Source organism: Platichthys flesus, chromosome 12 (genome assembly GCF_949316205.1).
Source record: "Platichthys flesus chromosome 12, fPlaFle2.1, whole genome shotgun sequence".
NCBI classification, from domain to species: domain Eukaryota; kingdom Metazoa; phylum Chordata; class Actinopteri; order Pleuronectiformes; family Pleuronectidae; genus Platichthys; species Platichthys flesus.
In genome coordinates, this window is record NC_084956.1 from 9,485,078 (window position 1) to 9,499,489 (window position 14,412).

At 41.1% G+C, this 14,412-nt stretch overlaps 2 protein-coding genes across 3 annotated transcripts in view; one reads left to right on the forward strand and one right to left on the reverse strand.

The window, feature by feature from the left end:
• Positions 1-1,559: 1,559 nt before the first annotated feature.
• Positions 1,560-10,452, reverse strand: anxa11a (annexin A11a). 2 transcript variants are annotated; one of them, XM_062400923.1, is made up of 15 exons: positions 10,313-10,452; positions 8,295-8,606; positions 7,435-7,517; positions 6,394-6,606; positions 6,171-6,258; positions 5,816-5,910; positions 5,390-5,503; positions 5,141-5,231; positions 4,586-4,665; positions 4,441-4,497; positions 4,261-4,354; positions 4,001-4,096; positions 2,586-2,644; positions 2,342-2,464; positions 1,560-2,228 (listed from the first exon to the last, which is right to left on the reverse strand). In XM_062400923.1, the coding sequence occupies exons 2-15, from the start codon at positions 8,602-8,604 to the stop codon at positions 2,169-2,171; spliced, it is 1,563 nt and encodes a 520-aa protein (XP_062256907.1). In that variant the 5' UTR covers positions 8,605-8,606; positions 10,313-10,452; the 3' UTR covers positions 1,560-2,168. The 2 variants fall into 2 exon arrangements, with proteins under 2 accessions (XP_062256907.1, XP_062256906.1); XM_062400922.1 differs by having other exon boundaries at positions 6,394-6,723.
• A 2,367-nt stretch (positions 10,453-12,819) lies between these two features.
• Positions 12,820-14,412, forward strand: part of zcchc24 (zinc finger, CCHC domain containing 24) — a 41,420-nt gene continuing 39,827 nt past the window's right edge. Inside the window, exon 1 of the mRNA XM_062400552.1 lies at positions 12,820-13,343. Coding sequence (XP_062256536.1) covers positions 13,104-13,343 — 240 coding nt within the window. The 5' untranslated portion in view covers positions 12,820-13,103. The remainder of the gene's footprint in view (positions 13,344-14,412) is intronic.

The window sequence follows — 14,412 nt, forward strand, 5'->3', positions numbered from 1 at the left end:
AGATGTGTGATAGAGAAAGTGCTGAACTGTATGAATGTGTGTGAGTGGGTGAATGGCCGAACTGGACTCTAAAGACTAGAACGATTTCATATAATTGTAGACCATTTAGGTTAAGGAGGCAGCGACGTGTTGGAAGGGAATCCATTCGTTGGTGTCTGGATGTATTCATGTTAATATCACAATCACAATATCTCAACACCCTGAGGTGCCGGGAGATCATTCCCAAATGATTAGATCACTTATAAAAGACATTAAATTAGGTAATTCATAGTTTTTAATTAACAGTGAATTACACAGCCTTCAGCCGGTCGCCTGCGGCAGACGGGAGGCTACTGATGATGACGATATCGAAAACTACGACGCTGGCAGATGCCTGCTGAAACACTTTGAAATTTCCTCATGAAATTAATCTAATGATGTCTAAATTATCTCCTCAAAACCAAGCTAATCGCATCTAATCTTCATTAGAATTCGAGTTGTTGTAATCCAAACATCGATCTGAGGCCCCCGAGCTCTCCCTGTCATTTCTAGTCAATTCTGACATGATCCAAAATGAGCGTCCCCCAGGCCCCCAGTCGCACTGCAGACATGCTAGACTAGTTTAATGTGTCCAAGGCAGCTTTATGGATGCCATCAATTCTATGACCCCCCCCTCGCCTCACTTCACAGAGTTATTGATCGTAGTGCAGTTAGCTCTCTCTCCTACACACACACACACACACACACTAAAGTCAGCCGAGTCCAGAGCCACAGCTCAACAGTGTGTGTTCAGAAGGATTCAAAGTGGAGCAAACAGAACTTAATAAGGCATGAAGAGCGTCATGTGCAGCCACACACCCCCCCCCCCCCTCTCTAGCAAAGGGGGGGGGGGGGGGGGTGGGCCTGCGGATTGAAGAACCACCAGTTGGTCTCTGGCTCTAAACGTGACACTTCATCACATTGAGTGCAGAATTGTGTGGCCAAGTTTAATATGAAGTGTGACTATGATGATTGATATGATCATAATGATTCATGTGAACTTATGAACTGCTTGTTGACATTCACACTCCTGGTGTCGCTGTTGGGTTGGACACAAGGACTTCACTGCATTCTAGTGGCAAGCTGATTCTACTGCAGCTACACCAGAAACGGGTTTGATCGTGAAGCCGTGCACTGATCACAGGGATTTTCACATTGTTATTTGTAATAATAATGTCCACCAAGGAGGTTATGTTTTTATCTATGTTTCTTTATTTGTTTGTTGGTTAGCAGGATGATGCAAAAACACTGGACCAATTATCAAGAAAAACAGGGTTGAAGGACCAGACAGGTCAGGGATGAACTCATTCAAATTTGGTGCAGATCCAAATTAATATAAATCTTCGCTGTCTTTAACCTTACGAGAATCAACATTTTAGTTGATTCTTAAAGAATAATTCATGGATCAGTGCAATTTATTACAGGTCCAAATAAAAATCTTAATCTGTTGAATGTAAATGTGGTTTCATAAGGGACATTTAGGGCCTTGATGGACATGTGTTCTCTACAGAGATTGTGTGAAAAACCACAAATGTTCCCACTTTGTGGCTTCAAAGTTTATTGTTTGAGACTCCAACAATATAAGAAATGTGATGCTATAATTGCATATACAACAATGGCATGTAAACGTAACACAAGAAAAAGAATGTCCCCAAACACTATGATTAACGAAAAACTGTAAATTGAAGACAATATATAGAAGAGACAATACAGTTGCAAACATTTCCTTTGGTGCTGAGCTCCTATCTATTCTGGTTCATTCTTTATTCAGCTTTGCTGAACATTAGAAAAAAAGCTGATAAACATTCCAGATATCACTACATATCTGGAAATTATGGCACATAAGAAATAAAATGTTATAAATATATATCTTTTAAAAATGCATACGTCATCGCTGACAAATCAATTGTATGTCCATGAATATTTAACTCATAAAAATCAAAGTTGTCACGAATGAAAAAATATAAAAAACATTTTTTTTGCATACTGTATGTAGAAAACAATTGGACGAAGCAATATATGAGGTTGTTACACCTAGGTCAACAATGCATAGAGAGGTTTGGCATGCAAGTTTGCAGTTTGTGTATAAAGCGCATAGATGATATAAAACTGATATTTAATTGAAAACTGGAGAAGACATAGTTTCCAGTTCAGTCACTGCCCCCACACAGCTTCAGTAGGAGTTTCTTGTAGTCTCCTGATGTGTCTCCCTGTCAATAAAATGCATCAGAAATTAATTCACATATTTGTCTTTCTGTCATGTCTGCGTGTCACACAGCTATATTTCATTTGTATGAACACAGTAAGGGATGGAGATACTTACAGAGATGTGTGTGTACAGCGATTTGCCGTAGTTTTTAACATACGCCTGGCGGATATCCAGCATGTCAACCTCAGAACGAGTCACCATGATCCGGATCAGGGTTGTGTCTTTGGTCCCAGCGCCCTGATCACATGCATTCACACAAACACGTTAATTATACAACCTCACAATGAGTGCGTGATCTTATACTATTCTGCACTTATTATACATAACATTTCTATCAAAACAGGAGGGAGAGCCTCACCTTCATGGCCTTGTAGAGCCTCTCAGCAAAGTAGCCAGGTGTGTTCTTAATGCACTTCACTGAAATAGAGAAAATACTTATTGCCAACACATGCACTATGTAATAATTAATTCACACCGTGTTTCTTTTAAGGAAACACAACTGAGATCATTAGGTTCTCTTGACTGCAAGAAGAAATCTGCAATAGATAACACAACATGGTGAGGGTGATGAAAATGTGACCTCTGCAAAATCAAACTACACAAACATCAGAAGAATGTAACAGAGGATGTCAACAAGCAAACTTTAAGCCGCAATAACCAACATTTGTGTATTTAAAAAAGCAATAATGACGCCGTGGAGGGTCACTCAGAATGAAGAACCCATAGAGCATTATTATTATAGCATCTCAGCAAAGAGCCAGACATGTGTTTTGGAGGTTTTCTGGGCAGATCTAAGTGGCCTCTACCAAAACAGAGCTTAAAGAGGAGTAAATAATGTACTTGCATTAATCAGCAACAAAAAATGCTGCTATAGCCCTTTTAATCGTGTTAGCATCTGTGTAAAAGGGAGTAGAGAGAGCCGGAAATGCTGGACAGATGGCGACACTGTTAAGTCACATGTAACATCCAGAACGCTATCTAAAAATGTTACACTGGTGCAACATGATGTCGGCGCTGTTGGTTCGAAATAAGAATCTCTTTTTAAAATAGGCTTATGCGTCTGCTAGATGCAAATGTGTTAGCCATGACAATTTATAAAGGTGGCATTAAACTAGAGCGGTGTTGTCATCTGGATTCTGAGATTCCCTTCCCCTTAGTGGCCAAATATTGATAACTGCAGCTTTAAAGTGAGTTATATTTTAGAAAAATATAAACATGCATGAGAAAGTGAAGGTGAAATCAGAAACCAAAGAATTTTTTGAGAGAGTCAAATGAAACTGTGTAAAAAAAAAAAAAACAATAGCAAACATCCAAACTGCAGTGCACACCACTTCACAACTAAGACATTTAGACTGGGTGTGGAAAAACTATGAGGAATGTCAAACACATGTTACTGTACCATAAACCTGAGATATGTCGGCAAACGAGAAAACACAAAGAGGATTACACCTTCAACAGGAACGCTACCGAGATACCACAATACAGTCACGTTTATTTGTGTACTGAGCAAATAGTAGCAGCACAGCTTATAATTTGGAATGTAAAGTGTTAATAAACAAATGACCATTCACGTGAACTGGGCATGCACGTGCAAGTGTAAACAGGAAGTCTCTGTTTTAGCCTTTGTGGCTTGAAATGCAGGTTTCAAACTAAAACAGGAGCCAGCACGGGTTTAAAAAATCTTAAGGGTTTGAAAATATTAAAACACATTAGTATCTATGTAGCCAAAACCCAGACTTTGAATAAGTGTGTGTATTGTGTGTGTATTCTTACCCACTGCCACCATGCCACTCTCGAGGTCTCCAGACATCTCCCTGTCAATACTCTTCTCGATATCTCTTCCACACATCTGCTGGTACTCCAGAAACACTACACACACACACAAACACATGCATACCCACACCATCAGGAATATATACAGCAAAGGACTGAACTTGCATTATGGCCCAATTCTTGATTATTCGTATATACTTCAAGTCTTAAATTTTGAACCAGATTAGATGAAGCTTGTGAACGCAGCTCATAAAGAATACCTGTTCTGAGATGTGGTTTGCTCCTGCTGCACAAAATAGCATTGAATTTGGACTCATCTGTTCCCAGCTTGCTCTCTCCAGCAGCATACAGGGCCTGTTTGGAAGAATGTGTCTTTGTTTGCAATGTAGATGATAAACAATAAAACATTTATTATTAATGCTAATGAAAATGGACTTTACCTGAGCATCTTGTTTGGCCAAAGAGATGTCAACATTGGGCCTTTCGTCACGGTTACCCTATGACATACAGAGAAAAACATTCCTGATAAATCTGAAAATAGTTTAGAGGTGTCAAGCATACAAGGAATTATTTATATTTCTGTACCTGGGCCAGAGAGATCAGGAGCCTGCGGAAGTGGCCTGAAGTATCCCCGCTGATGGCATCCTCCAGTTTCTTCTTGTATTCTGAAAATAATTTCAGCCATTTTAGTCAATTGAACTAAACCAAAAAACTGGTCACAGAAACCAAGAATATCAGGAAAATCCAGGACAGATATTCAGGGAAATGACCAGGATCTGATTTACTGGCAAGGGAATATGAGATACTGTGAAATTCTACAAAAGCATACAAAATGAAAAAGCAAATAATGCTGACAAAATTATGCTGACCTTTTAAGGATTCATTTAAACTCATGTAATACTTTTATTTATTTGTAGTTGACCTTGATATCATTGCCTTCATTCTTAATGATTTTAATGATGACAGATTCCTCACCATACAATTTGCATTTAAAAATCATGGTAATTGCGACATCTAGATATACAGAGCTTATCCACCAGTGTAATTAAAGAGATTCAACACAGTGTTGTGATGCTATGTGATAAAGGAGAACAGAGCAGTGGAGGAGAGCAGTGCATTTACCACCCTGAGGCTCCTCACCTTGTTTGTAAATGCGGTTTATCTCCTTGATTTCCTCGTTGGAGCGAGAAGACAGAATCTCAATCAGGCAGGCTTCATCGGTTCCAGCTCCCTGTTAGGAAAACAGAACAACTATCATCTGACAACTTTGTCCTCTGGCCGAGTCAAAACTACAGTTAAGGGAATCTTCAATCAACTCCACCATTGATGCAAGCACGTACCGAATTCTAAATCACGTACACATGCTTTTTTCCCATGTTTTTTTTTTACCTTGATGGCACTGTATAGCTCGTAGGCATCAAGCTCAGCTGGACTCTTCAGCATAGCCAGGACCAGCTTCCTGAAATCTCCAGACAGTTCTGAATGCAGGTCCTTAACCAGATCCTAAAAATGGAAACATGCTTTCAATAACTAAAAACCATCATTAACTGCTGCTGTGAAACACACACGGGAAGAGACTCTGTGGCATGACTGTAATGAGCTCCGAGGAAATTCAATCCCCGCTCCAATTTACCGACAGCACCTGTTGTCAGCTCGTCACTGTTAAACACAGCTAGCTGCTGCATACTGAGCCATGTGTGAGTCTATATTAGTAAATGGTGTTTGTTCTGTCAGCAAGAATAAGATGCACTCCTAATGTTTCCACACTAACTAAATGTATAAAAAGTTCAATAGTAGCATGAAAAGGACTGTTACCTTTCCATAGGAAGTTTTGTAGGCACGCAGCAAAGGGACACGCTGCTTGACGGAGCGAGACCCCAGTAACTCGATAATGGCCTGCTCGTCAGTTCCTGCACAGACAAATCCGACACAGATACAAATTTGACCTATTTCAGGCTCAAAACATTATATTCATACTTAGACATGGCTTTCATTTGTCAAAAATTAAGGCTAAAGCGTCTTTGTCAGATAACAGCTGTTAGATTTCTTTGATTAGCTGAGTAGTTAATAAGTTAATATTAAAATCTGTCGCACAACGCAGCTTAAAAATAGCTTAAAGATTAAAATAACAAGCAGCAAACCATGATTAAAGTCTGCCCACAGCACTCACCAAAGCCCTTCATGGCCTTTCTCAGGACCTCCACATCCTTAAGCTGGTCAGCGCCAGGATAGTCCTTGATTGTTCCCCTGAATCCTCTCTGACATAACGACACAGGCATTTCCGTAATGTGTTATTCCAACAAACAGTTCCTTCTGTTTTTCATGGTAAATGCTTATAAGTGAATGTGTGCACCACATTCAAAACAGAGATGCATGGTGTCAGTGTCTCTTACATTGACAGCTGGAGCTATTGGCATGGCTCCTCCTCCGTAGGCTGGCATGGATGGATTTGGTGATGGGTACCCTGGCATAGGTGCGGGAGCTCCTCCATAACCGGGCATGGAAGGATTAGGTGATGGGGCACGGGGGTACCCTTGCATAGGCTGTCCTGGCTGACCGGGGTAGCCCATCGCTGGGCCTTGGTGTTGAGGCATGGTCCCTCCTGGCTGTGGGTACATGCCATATGACTGTTGGTTAGGTAAGGTGGCACCATACCCACCAGACTGAGGGAGAGATGGGTACACCCCAGGGGCTTGGGTGTACATGGATGAGTTGTGGTTGGCCTGCGATTTGGAAAGATTGGTTCACATCCTATATGTACACAGATCCTTGGAAATTGCAATAGGCAAAGCAAACATAGCTCGTCACACCTTTTTTGAAAAATATTTAGTTTTGTTAACTCTCACTTATTTATATTACTTAATATTTGAATTAATTTGATTTTAAAATAACACTATCTGCATTAATGTTAATAAATATTTTTAAAAGATTGTCACACAGATTCTGGAACTAACTTCAGCAGAAATCCTGAAGTTGATGTTCCTGAGGTTGGAAACCATTTACACAATGTATCAAAAAGGTGTGGCTATGCTGTATTACAGAACAGAAATGTAGACATGCGAAAATACAAACACAGAACAGAAAAACACAGATCAGAGAAGTATAAGGAGTGAAATTAAAAGGTTGCATCACACTAATAGGTTTCAGTAGCATGGATAGGAATGTATATGAGTATACAAGGAAAGTATATGATGGTTTTCTCATGCAAGAGAATTTGAAAGAGAAGCTGACAAAGAAAATGGCAAAGCTAAAAAATTAGGATGTGAACTTTGAAAAAGTCTTACCGTAAAGTCAAAGGATGCCATATTCCATTAAGGGCTGAGTAATTCATTCTAACTGGGATGTCCAGTGCAATAATCTGATCATGTTGCTTTTAACATACATTAAGATTTTCTGGGTGCAGGTGAAGGTGTTATATTTTCAGATAAACTTACCATGCCAGCATTGTATCCGGGGTTGGATAAGCTGTCAAGACCAATGGAGGGATAACCACCAGTAGGGCCACCACCCCAGCTGCCTGGAGAAGATACCAAAAACATATTATGCTACTAAATGCCTGAAGGAAAACCGTATTGAATTTTAGACCGAGACTGCAAGGACCACTCTTGCTGGGAACTTCTCTTTTCTCACTTTCTAACTAGTTAACATGCAGGTGAAAAGAGTGCTGGACAGAGAATGGGAGTACTATGTGAAGGAGGAACTGTGAGACTCGCTTTGTTTGTTTCTGAGAGGGAAATAAATTCCACTCTTTTAACTTTAAGTCTCATGATCTGTGTCGCCTAAATACAAAACTGACTCACTTCCTACAAGGCACCAGAATATTTGACCACAGGGTTTAAAAAATAAATAAATCATTCTCTAATTACTCTATTAACTAACTGTCTAAAGTAATGCTCATGTTTGCCCTGATGTTAATGCTATATGTAGGAGTGGGCTTTTTGATACAACTTGATTAGTTGTTTGTACATAAGTTTATTTCTCTGACATATGATTTTGTAGTGTTCCAGCCTCTTAGTGGCCATGGATCATTTAATGCAACTTTTAAGTCATATTTATCTATGATTATTGATATTTCTGATGAGCTGATCAACAAAGACCACCAGTTTATTACTATGGAAAGAACCAGGCTCCTTGTTTCCTGTGTACCCAGTCTTAAAGTGAAGCTAGGCTTAGTTGATAGTCTTCATATGTACAATACAGACATGAGTTTGGCATCAAGATCTAACTCTCACAAAAAAGTGAAAAACCCATCCCTAAGTGTCACATTATCTAATATACAGTGTTGCATGCTCACCTTGTGGTGGTGCCTGTGGGTAGCCTCCTGCTTGCGGTGGATAGCCGCCAGCCTGTGGAGGGTAGCCACTCGGCTGCTGCGGGTAGCCTCCTGCTTGGGGAGGGTATCCACCTGCCTGAGGTGGGTATCCCCCTGCCTGAGGTGGGTATCCGCCTGCCTGAGGTGGGTATCCGCCTCCCTGAGGTGGGTATCCGCCTGCCTGAGGTGGGTATCCTCCTGCCTGAGGAGGGTAGCCGCCTGCCTGGGGAGGGTAGCCGCCTGCTTGAGGGGGGTATCCACCAGCCTGAGGGGGGTATCCAGGGTAGCTCATTGCTTTAATCCAAAAACAGAAGAGTTAATCAGAGGGATGGCATTAAAGACTATTTGCAAATCAAACAATTATCATTTTGTGTAGTAATTATGACAAAAATGCACTAGCTTCCCTGCTAAAAGTCAGTTTAGAGGAATTAAAAGAAAGAAATTCGCTCTTAATGGCAAACTAAAGACATATCCATGAATTGACATGGCAACAAAACAATTTAAAACACCCAGCTGTAGACATTCCCCTGCTCATCTTTTCCAGTGGGAATAATTATTCACTTTCCCTTTATATACTATGTCTTCTTTGGAAGATGTAGCTCAAACTTAATTATACAGTAAGATGTCTATAAGAGCAACTTGTCTAATTTAAATTAGGCAGGGCCTATGACAGTGTTCTTCCTTTAAACACACCTATAGGCAAACACTGACAGGCCTGTATCACAAATTCCCCTGGTTTCAGTTATTTCCTGATAACAAGGGACGTCTTACTTTTCTGAATAGTCACTGTCACTAATGAGAGGCAGACCCAGTCATTACAGGGCTGTTGGGTCACATCCAGTTTCATTTTTGCGTGTGGTGGGGTGGTGAGGAAACTTGCATTTTGCCCAGATTCTGTATGAAAAGCCTTTGGTCCAGTGTTCGTACTTGTTCCATGGTCAGTACAACGGAACGGCCCTGTTTGCTTTGCATTTTATGATCCCAGAAAAAAAGGGATCTACTGTGTTTGAATATGCAAACGGGGCAGGGAAGCAACCCTTTAAAACACAGGGCTCAGATCCTACTAGACATAATAATTCACATCCAGAAAATAGAGAAAGTATTTGTCTCATCTACTTTCTTAGAAATTATCCAATAATCCAAGTGACTCACGAGTGTGAACTGTGAGAACATTTGTATAACCACCCTCCCACTTCCTTGTCCATGTCTGTTGAACTGATGCTGAGTTCATGTGCGCTTGTGAAATCGTGCATAAAAAGGTTGTAACACAGGAAGGGGGCACTAATAAAGCTATTAATCATTACAGGATCAAAAGAAAAGTACTGTAGTAATACGGGTTGTGATTAGCTAATGCTGTTTACACCTTAATAGCTGTGTCAGTCCACTCGCTTTCGATTAAATCATACAAATATAATTCCTAATGAATCCATAATTTCCGGGAGTCACCCAAACGTTACACTGACAGCTCAACAGCATGATAACACACTATTCTAAATAAACAATTGGCTTAAAACACTTTAACTCTAACCATGATGTATTTGACAGTTAGCTTGGTTTAAAGTCTGTTCAGATCTTCTATAGAAAACTAGCAATGGCAGCTGCCAACACACTTTACATGATGTGGCTTGTTTAGCTTTTCCACCATGACAGTTTAATTCCGTGGACATCCTTAAGACGAGGATATTTTTTGAACAGTGACCTCACCTAACTATCGAACGATCAAGCAGAGTTTAGCCCGTGGGCCTTTACCCTACATTAGCAAGCTAGCTAGGCTTTACGACAGTAAATAAACAGCAGCAGACCGAAACTTCACGCTCGTCTTGGCCTTAAATGGTTAAAGACGGATCTGCAGGAGTGTTCGCGATCGACAAGGACAGAGTGACGTGACCCCACCAAACCGAGTGTGGTAAACAGTTTCTAGACCCATGGATAAAAGTTGTACCGTGTACTAATGTACCTTTCACTGTCCCAGCTCGAGTTACTTAAAGTTAGACACTTACTGCGGTGATTTTCAGTTTCTTCCTGGAGGACGAGTCTTTCACCAGGCGCAGTCTGGACCGTATTTAACGAATGTGGGTGGGACTCATAGTTTCCATTTAAGGAACCCACCTATTTGTCTGCAGCTGACAGAGAGAGAGGGAGGGAGGGAGGGAAGGAGCGAGAGAGGGAGGGAGGGGTGGAGTGAGAGAGAGAGAGAGAGAGAGAGAGAGAGAGAGAGAGAGAGGGGCAGGGAGGGAGGGAGAGAGAGAGAGAGAGAGAGGGGGGGGGCAAGGAGTGAGGGAGGGAGGGGGGAGTGAGAGGGCAGGCAGCCGTCCTCTTTACCATGTGACAGCCATAAACAAACACACGCACACCACACACATATTATACATGAACATTACTGACATGATGGAAAATGTGACACACCGACGTCACGACATGTGTCACAATAGCTCTATTATCTGTCAGGTGTGTCCATAACCCTAACCCTAACCCTTCTTTTTATTTGTTCCATTTGTTTATTTTTTTACCTTGTGAGGCACTTTATTTTAAAGTGTTTGTATGAAAGTGTCATGAGAATCAAATCCAACTGACTGGATGACCAAAAATAACCCAGCTATAGATTTCACGTTTAATAACAAAGGCACTGATTACTTGATTGTGTGAATATAATATGTATAAATCAATAAAGTATATTATAATACTGTATATTATATAGTATGCTTTTACTGTCAAATAATTATACTATGAGAATTTGAATATTTTAGTGACAATAAATCCAAATGGGTTCTGTAACAGGAATTCATCATTTAAATATTTAATTTCCTACACTGCTGCTACTATATATACTAATATATATATATACTATATTTCTTAGACTACTGTAATACTAATTTATATTTTTTGACAAAAAAATGTTAATCAAATTAGGATATGTTATATTCTGCAAGATTAAAGTGTGGATTAAATATTTATTAATTATAATCACATATCTTTATGTTAGGTCTGTAAAGAATTCTTAATTTTTGCACTATTTACATTTATATTTTATTTCTTACACTATATATATACAGTATAGTATATATATATACACTACAGTAGGAATAAAGGATATTAGGCACGAGCATGAAGTGTGTTGTTTTCACAAACTATAATAGCCTGTGTTTGTATGTGTTATTGTGATGTCATGACGATCGTGAACAAGTAAGAGACATTTTCCGCTGTCACGTCACTGATTCCACCTGAACAAGAATGTTTGCAGTGACACAGCTGTATTGAACTGTCCGTGTGTGATATTGGCCACAAGAGGGAGCCCTTTTAAAACTTTCACTATTCTATAGGGGCCTGCCTGCTGCCTCCGGTTTGGGCTGGAGGCTGGGACATGAAGTTCCCCCTGAAGAAAGCCTGGGGGCAGACTTTAGTTGGTTGACGAACTGATTTGATTGATCGATCTCTTGTTTTGAATCACCAATGCTCCAACTTTAACTTATTGTTGCACATTTTTACAAAAAATTGTCTTACAATCTGGAGTTCAAGTAGCTAAATGTAGCTAAATGTGAACCTCTAAACAAATGGACCTTGACTGCGCTTAGAGTGCAACTTCTCACCTCTGTACCTGAAAAAACAAAACACCTATCCATGACCCCCCCCCCCCCCCCCCCCCTACACATGAACTCACACACCTCTTTTGTACCCAAGGGATAGTTCAGCCAAAAATGAAAATTCACTCATTAGCTACTCAGCACAGCTACTGGCGGGATGAAAAAAGTGTTGGAGTCCACAAAAGATTTTAGGACTTTCATGGGTTAACAGCGTTAAATGGGGTAATGAGCACAGAGGTGAGAGTGTGAGCACTAACGTAAACACGGCTCCATCCAGGCTGAGAATATGCTGAACATTTGGGCCAAAAAGATTTTGTAATTTAGAGTAGAATTTGAATGTCGGGGATTACAGACACTTGGAAGTTACCACAGGAGCAGTATGGAGGCATTTCATGTTTCTTTTACGTTTGAAGAAGTCGTCCCCAGTTACTTCAATTGTATAGGATGAGGCTGCAACGCTGTTTTCCCCTGAAACTCCAGAAGTGTTTCGTGGACTCAAACACTTCACCCACCCCGCCATCTGCATAGTGGCGAGTAGATAATGAGTGAATTTCCATTTTTCGGTGAACTATCCCTTTAATAGTAGTGATATTAACTGGAGTTCAAGCAGCTACATGTGATCCACTGAACAGATGGGCCTGATGTGTTAACACCTCTGTAGCTGAACAAACACAGATCTACAACACCCCTGAACACATGCTACTTTTCAACACTTTTAGACAAACCAAATGTGAACCTATTTATTATCGACGTTCCAAGTGATGAATCTCATATGACTCATGGTGGATTTAGGTCCTGATGTGGAGGAATATTTATTGTGATGGATCCGAGTGTTGATTTGAACCATTTGGCTCTGGGTTAATATTCATGCGCACCGCACGCTGATTGGCCGGCGTGCTCAGTGACGTCGAGGCGTCCTCATTCCATATCCAAGGAGCCTGTGCTGGTCCGCTGCATTAAAGGCGGACAGAGGACCATGGGGGAAACTTTTCATACTGACATGTCCGCGCAATGACTGCAGAGAAACGCCAGACTGGGACGAGGCTCCCGGTGTGAGGAGGACAGGACAGGGCCCTACGAGGCGTGAACCGAGGAACTGTTGCCATCTGCCGGGGCTGTGGGAGCGAAGAGGCGGCGAAGCAAGCAGCTGAGACCAGTCCCAAGAACCAGCGGTGGATAAAGTTCCGGTTCGGCCCATCTGAGTTGAAAGATGAGCTTGTTGTCTGCCATCGACACGAGCGCCTCCGTGTACCAGCCCGCGCAGCTCCTCAACTGGGTCTACCTCTCCCTGCAGGACCCCCACCAGACCAGCGCCTTCGACGCCTTCCGACCCGAGCCCAACTCTTCCCACCCGGATCTCAACTTCAGCAAGACCCCCGGTGCGGCGGAGCTGAGCTCGTCCCTCAACTCCAACTATCTCAACAACTTCTTTCAGCTGCAGCGGAACGAGGTGAACACACGCACGTTCTGGGATCAGGCTTGAGGTTTACCTCAAGAGTTAGTCCGGCTGAATGGACAGTGTGTCAAGCCAATGTTTTAGCGTGTACAGCATTGGCTATTCTGGTAGGATAACCGCCATGATAGCTCTTATATGGACAATATGTGCAAATAGTCCTATTAGAGCAGCGTTCTAAAGATTTGATCCTCTTCAGTGGTGTTGATACTGTAAATCAGAACGTTTACAACTTTTAAAATACTTTATACTACACAAAAGAGGGATATAGATCATTCATGCATATTATTAGGCCAACGAATTACTGAATATGATTCAATAGATTCCACAGGATGTCATTATACCTCAGTTAAGCTCTAATTATAGGAAGATTGTAACATATAAACAACATTTGCTGAGCTTGTTTAAGTTTGACAAAGAAGGTTAGACTCTTAATGCATAGTTAAATACTTTAAACATCTCAAAAATATCAATAATACACTTTTAGATCAATAGATGATAGATAGATAGATAGATAGATAGATAGATAGATAGATAGATAGATAGTTCTATAAAAGCAGGTGGACTGTGCAAAATCATTATCAGTGGAAGAATATTGATGCTATGATACTTATTCGTAATATCAAATACACACTTAGAATTAACTGACATCAAACAAGTAATTCAGGATGATGATTCATTCTGTTTGAAGCATCCTGGTAAGTCATGGCTCAAATTAAAAGTGAAACTGCCGTGCAAAAAATAAACAGACACGCCTCTGATCAGAGAGGTGCAGGCAGACGGATGGAAACAGATTCCCCTGCAGGCCTCTCCTGTCTGGAGAGCTCGGACGGACCACTGCAGCAGCAGCAGCCTCTAGCTGAGGTCTGCTGTCTCTGGCTCCTGCAAATAGACCAGGTTATGCAAACAAAGTCAATCCCTGTTTACATATTGTCTATTTTTATAGCTCCGAGTAATTTTAGGGACAAACATGCCGATAATGTCTGCGGGGGTGCCAACCTGATATGGTGGACCTCGCCGTGCAAGAAGGAACCCCATCACCACACCCCTCAGCTGCACCCACGGA

Bases quoted from the DNA above. Each gene is read 5' to 3' on its own strand.
- anxa11a (XM_062400922.1), bottom strand. From the start codon at position 8,604: ATGAGCTACCCTGGATACCCCCCTCAGGCTGGTGGATACCCCCCTCAA. The intron at 5,232-5,389 runs GTAAAAAAAAAA...TTTTCCTAACAG, and splicing joins AGCTATACAGTGCCATCAAG to GGAGCTGGAACCGATGAAGC. The intron at 2,645-4,000 runs GTAAGAATACAC...TCTCTATTTCAG, and splicing joins GAGTGGCATGGTGGCAGTGG to TGAAGTGCATTAAGAACACA.